Source organism: Monodon monoceros, unplaced genomic scaffold, assembly GCF_005190385.1.
Source record: "Monodon monoceros isolate NGI ecotype Baffin Bay Population unplaced genomic scaffold, NGI_Narwhal_1 Super_Scaffold_12, whole genome shotgun sequence".
NCBI classification, from domain to species: Eukaryota; Metazoa; Chordata; class Mammalia; order Artiodactyla; family Monodontidae; genus Monodon; species Monodon monoceros.
In genome coordinates, this window is record NW_021703768.1 from 166,643,821 (window position 1) to 166,649,820 (window position 6,000).

At 59.1% G+C, this 6,000-nt stretch overlaps 1 protein-coding gene across 2 annotated transcripts in view; it reads left to right on the forward strand.

Moving 5' to 3' along the window:
* The window catches only part of LOC114892363 (BLOC-1-related complex subunit 8), a 34,301-nt gene extending 31,277 nt beyond the window's left edge, over nucleotides 1-3,024 (forward strand). The window contains exons 10-15 of one of the 2 annotated variants that reach the window (XM_029217183.1): nucleotides 428-562; nucleotides 1,371-1,518; nucleotides 1,690-1,823; nucleotides 1,911-2,004; nucleotides 2,163-2,274; nucleotides 2,574-3,024. In XM_029217183.1, the coding sequence (XP_029073016.1) occupies nucleotides 428-562; nucleotides 1,371-1,518; nucleotides 1,690-1,823; nucleotides 1,911-2,004; nucleotides 2,163-2,274; nucleotides 2,574-2,799 (849 nt within the window). In that variant the 3' untranslated portion in view covers nucleotides 2,800-3,024. The remainder of the gene's footprint in view (nucleotides 1-427; nucleotides 563-1,370; nucleotides 1,519-1,689; nucleotides 1,824-1,910; nucleotides 2,005-2,162; nucleotides 2,275-2,573) is intronic. The other variant, XM_029217184.1, reaches the window with a different exon arrangement.
* Nucleotides 3,025-6,000: the final 2,976 nt, after the last annotated feature.

The following is a 6,000-nucleotide window of genomic DNA, read 5'->3' on the forward strand; positions in this document are numbered from 1 at the left end:
CCTATGTGGGTGGCAGCTTAGGAGAACCTATAAAGTTGTCCTCAGGTGCTCAGTCAGCTGACATTTATTAAACACCTACTACACGCCAGGCTCCGAGGCTGCACATGGGTGCAGAATGGAGGAACTGGATCACACTCAGAAGCAGTGTTAGGATAATCCCAGCAGGCCTGGGTGCATCTCGGCCTCTACTGTGTGACCCGGGCCTCTCTGGTCCCAGGGCAGGACAGTCCCTCTCTCACACACAGTTGGAACTTACTAGGTGATAACTCACTGGGGTTTTTGGTTAATAGGATTTGGCTGGAGCAGGCTGTGCTTGCACCCTGCCTGCCCACAGAGCTGAATGGGATAGGTCCTCCCCTCTCCCGTAGAACCAGGTTCCTTGGCCAGGATGGGGGGAGTGTCACCCTGTTGTCTCCCCCTTCCACAGACACTGAAGCGGAGGGGCGTGGGCCTTGATGGACAAGAGCTGGAGCCAGAGGAGGTGATTGAGGGGCCAGGAGAGAAGCTGCGGAGGCTGGCAGGTGATGGGGGTGACCCAGCCTTGCCCCGACCCCGGCTCTACGTAAGTGACTCCCTGCCCCGCCATGAATGGGGCCCTTCCCCCACTTCTGAGGTCCAAATGGCTGAGGCCGAGATTGAGAGAGAGACTTAAGACCAGGAATCCTAGAATTTGGGGTCAGGTTTCTGCCTGGGTGGGCAGAGAAGGCTTCCTGGAGAAGTGGGCATTATAGCAGGGGCTTTGAAGGATGGAAAAGAGTTCAACAGGCAGACAGTTCCTTCCTTTTTTTTTTTTAATTTTAATTTTAATTTTTGGCTGCATTGGGTCTTCGTTGCTGTGCGTGGGCTTTCTCTAGTTGTGAGCGGCAGCTACTCTTTGTTGTGGTGCATGGGCTTCTCATTGCAGTGGCTTCTCTTGAGGCAGAGCTCAGGCTCTAGGCACGTGGGCTTCAGTAGTTGCAGCATGCAGACTCATTAGTTGCGGCACATGGGCTTAGTTGCTCCGTGGCATGTGGGATCTTCCCGGACCAGGGCTTGAACCCGTGTCCCCTGCACTAGTAGGCGGATTCTTAACCACCGCACCACCAGGGAAGTCCCAGTTCCTTCCTTTCTTTGATTCATCAAACACCCTGGGAAGCCCCCTCAGGGTCAACCCTATGCTGATTAAGAAGCCTCAGCTCTGGGCCTAGCTGTCAAGGAGCGACAGAGGCAGACACAGGCTCCCCCAGCCATGTGGCGTTAGGCCAGAGGGAGGAGTAGTGAGGACTTACAGAAGGTGGAGGCTGGCGACTGAACTCATTGGGATTTTCTGTCTTGGACTTGATGCCCTCATTTCCACATTCCTCAGCCAATCCTGTCCTCTCTGCCCTCAGCCAGCAGCTCCCACTATGCCCAGCCCTGACATGGCATATGGGGCCCTGCCCCCACCAGGCTGCGACCCCAGTGGGCTTGGGGAGGCCCTGCCTGCCCAGAGCCGCCCATCCCCCTTCCGTCCAGGAGCCCCTAAAGCTGGCCCCCCAGGTGAGCATGGGGCATAGGCCCTGGGGGAGGAGGGGTGGTGGTCCCAGGGGGGCTGTGCAAGGTGGGAATGTTGGCTCTGGCCCTGCTTGGCTGTGGGCATCACTCTGGACCTCAGACTCCATTAGATGACATGGCCACCTGCCCTCTCTCTGGGGGTCTCCTGCTCCCCAGGCCTTGCGCACCCTCTCTTCTCAGCAAGCCACCTTGGCAGCAAGACACCACCGCCCCTGTACCTGGCAGTGGATGGGAGGAGGCCAGACCTGCCTGGTGGCCTGGCTGGGGCCCGAGGGGGACTGAGCACCTCGGTGAGTGAGGGGAAGGTATGGAAGGGCTGTGGGGGCAGGGTGGCCTGGGTGTGGGCCTCAGTTTCCCCTTTCCTTGTCTCTCCACAGAGAGGCCTCTATGGTAGCCTGCAGAGTCCGTGCTCCACTGCCACCCCAGGACCCCCACTAGGGAGCTTCCCCTTCCTCCCTGCAGGTCCCCCAGGTATGCACCCGCTGTGGGAGGCGTCCACACACCTGCCTGCCGGGGGTCCACACTCCCCCGCCCTCCAGAACTGAAAACTGGCCTGTGGGGTGGGTCAGGCTTGGGCAAGGGGCTCCCTGAGGTCAGGGCCTCAGTTTACTCTTCCTGCCCCCCCCCAGAATATGGCCTGGGAGACCCCCCTCCGCCCCCAGGCTTGCTGCAGCCCCCCACCCTGGCCCCCTGGCAGCCCTCCAGGGGTGATGGGCCCCCGGTCACCCCCGCCCAGCCCAGGTAAGTGCCCCGACTGCCTCCTTGCACGCTCCCTCCCACCCCGGGTTCACGGGTGGGGCTCCTCCAAGTCTTCCAAGCCCCAGCCACTGCTGACCCCTGGTGGCCACTCCCGGTTCTGCACTTAGCCCCTCCCGACTGGTCCTGGTGGGGATGGGCGGCTATTTTGGAGGCCCCAAGAGGGATCGCCACCCCCTCCTTTCCCAAGGTCCTCCTGCCCAATCTTTGCCCAAGCCATGCCACTTCCATGGCTTCCCTCGCTGAGCTCACGGCACCGCTCCTCTCTCTCTCTCTCCCTGCAGTGGGGGCCGCAGCCTGGGCGAGGAAGGCCCTCCAGCCCGCGGCGCCTCCTCGCCCACCCCACCAGTCAGCATCAAGTCCGAGCGCCTCTCGCCGGCCCCTGGAGGCCCCGGCGACTTTCCAAAGGCCTTCCCCTACCCCTTGCTCCTGGCCCGGCCCCTGGCAGAGCCCCTACGGCCTGGGCCCCCCCTGCGCCGGCTGCCCACTACCGACGGCTGGCCCCGGTAGTAGGCCCGGGGGTGGCACCGATTCTGCCCCTCACACCAGGCGAGGTGAGGGCACGTGGGGTTCCAACCTCCCTCCCTGTGTCCTTGGAGAAGACCCAGCAGTTACGACCCTCTCCGCGACAGGGGCCTGGAGGGGGGAAAGCCTTGTTCGGATCCAAGGTTGGGGTGCTCCTTTCCCCCTTCCCGTGTGTGTGTATCCATCAATAAAACACACGGGGCATCCGTGAACGAAACCGTCGCTGCTCAGAGCCACACCCCCTCCCGGGTCCTCCCATCTCTTCCCCAGCGGCCTCAATCTTGCCTTGTCGTGTCTTGGATAACCACTCCAGAACCTGACCCTGAGAGGAGGACTCCAGTGCTCCTTGGGAAGGGGGGTGGGGGGGAGAAGCGGGGTCGGAGTTGGGGGGGATGGGGACGTAAGGGGAGGAGCCCTGGAGGGGGCGCCAACGAGCAGGTGACGCCGTGCTCAGCCCGCTGGGGGCCCTAGGGCACCGCATAGAGTGGGCACCTAGAGTGGTTCCACCCCAGTGGTGATGGGCTGGGCTATTTACGCTCCAGCTCCTGAGGGTGTTGGGTCAAGGGCTCAGGCTGGGTTGCAATCGCTTGCAGCAAGAGGCAGTGGGGAACCGTGAATGTTGGGCTATGGGAGCGCTGGAGCGGCCACTGCACTCTTCATCTTTTAAATGGGCATATCCCTTGATCTCTTGACCCAACGATTTCCACCGGAGGGAGGAGGGAGCCAGGCGTTTATCCACCCACTTTGGGGTGGTGCAAACGCCCTCCACTTCGGCCTGTCCTGTGTAAGGGCAGACTTGGGGGTCCAGGAGGGAGCCAGAGGGAGCTCCATTTGTTCCTCCCCTCCAACCACCCCCCAGGTGGTCTCAGTGGGATCTTTATAACACTCAGATCTGTCCCCTGACCTTCCTGAGCTCCTCAGCTGCCCTCACCCACTCTGTCTCCTGCCCTGAGGCCCTTAGAAATACTTGCTCTTCCAAGCTAGGGCCATGCTGGTCCTTCCTCCTGGGCCACCTCCTGCAACCCCCAACTGGCCTCCTTTTTAGACTGCTTCCTACCCTCCAAGGCCTAGCTCCATGACCCCTCCTGCAGGAAGCCCTCTCACTGCCCCAAGCTGAGAAATGGCTCTGACAATTCTCAAAGGGTCTGCTTAGTGGAGATCACCGATCTGGACGAGAATGTGAAAAACACACGGTGTTGGTATCAGTGTTTATAAGATTTGTATGCCCCTACCCCACCATCATTCTACGAAGGTCCAAAGCTGATTGCTCCAGCTTGGCTGTGGGCGAGTCAGCTTGACCAATAATTTCAAGACCCTTGTCCCCTGTCACCCCAGCCCTCCACAGAGGACTTTTTCAGTAAAATTCAATGCCTTGCATTCCACCATTAGCGCACACAGACCTGGATGTGGATACAGAGGCAAAAATGTGTGCAGCCTTCGCAAACAGTCGCCTCCCTTTCTCCTATAGTCCCCCTTCCCAGCCAAGACTTTCGGTGGACTCCTTTGACGGGTAGGGAGAGAGGGGAAAATGTGTACAGTGCCAGACCATTTTTTGTGACGTGAGCGCACTTGCTTGAACAGCCATATATATAGCACCATTCCTATGCCAGATCCAGCCTGGACTTTGTCCTCCAATCTTCCTGGTCCTTGACACCTTCATCCCCCGTGAAGTTGGGGCTTTGGAGCCCTAGTTTCCAGGGGAGAAACATGGCACGATCAAGGTTTGTGAAAGCCTCCCTTCCTGGGGCTTCTGTGGCGTGAGGTGGAGGTGGGGTCCAGGAACAAAAGAGGCAGGAGGCCGAGGGACAGTGGAGGGACACTCCAGGGTGTGTTTGGAGGTAGAGCTACCAGGACCTGCAGATGGCTCGGATGTGGGGTAAAGGGTTTCATGGGCAACTCGCAGCCCCCTCTTAGGGGAAACTTGCGGAGAATGCAGAGTGTGTAGGGTGAACTCAAGGCCTCTGTGGAGTGTTTAAGTTAGGCTGGAGAGCTCTCTCACCCAACTCAGATTCAGGTTCTAAATCCTGCCCACCTGCTCCCTTCTGTCCCTTCCCACCCTCAGAGGAGGGGTGAGGCATTGTCTCCACCCCAGCCTATACAGTAGCCTCTGGGGATCCAGCTGAACACACAGCCCCTGCCACCCCAGCAGCACCATTGCCACATGCACCACGGTCACCACGCAGGTGCAACTTTCTCCAACTGGGTTACCCTTCTGGGGATCCCCTTCCTCAGGTCACAAGGACCCTGCCAGGCACATGGGGTGGATGAACCGTCAACCTGGTGGTCCCCCGCAGTGTCGCAGTCACAGCTCCCCATACAACCAGACGCAGGACCAGGGACTTGGGAGGAGGAGAGAGGCCAAGGCAGCAGGTCCTCTGGGGGAAACTGAGGCATGTCCAGAAAGGGCCCCTTTTTCAGCCTCTGGATCTTACCCACATTGTGGATAAGAAGGTGGGCCAGTCTCTGAAGTCAGTGCCCACAGAGTAAGTGCCGAGTGTGGAGTTCATAAAAATGTGGGCTGCTTTCAAACGCTGGGGAGAGGGGCTTCCCTAGTGGCACAGTGGTTGAGAGTCCGCCTGCCGATGCAGGGGACACGGGTTCGTGCCCCGGTCCGGGAAGATCCCACATGCCACGGAGCGGCTAGGCCCGTGAGCCATGGCCACTAAGCCTACGCGTCCGGAGCCTGTGCTCCGCAGCGGGAGAGGCCACAACAGTGAGAGGCCCGCGTACCGCAAAAAAAAAAAAAAAAAATGTTGCATTCAAACACTGGGGAGCCCCAGGGCCATTTGGTGTGGCTCTGTGTCCTCATCCCTGGGAGGCTGCACTTTCACCATCTGCCGTTAGGTGGCGCCCAGTAGTGCCCTTTGGATTCTGAACTCCCCAGTCAAAATTTTAAAATAAAGTGGAAATAAGAATAAGTAAATAAAATATATCTTGGCTTCCAGGGAGTCTGCCCCATGTTTTTAGTCTATGAGCCTGGGGAACCAAAAAGGGCTGTGTCACATGTCATGTGTGTGTGACTATACATGTACAGCTTGAGGTGCTCTGGGCCATAAGGGGACAGTGGACATGCTACTAGGTTCTGGAAAGGCCTCTGGGTCCAGATCCTATCTCTGCCCCTGCTGGCTGTGTGGAGGAGGAAGCAAGGAGGGTTGTGTGGAAGTGTCCTACTGCTAGTCTTTCTAA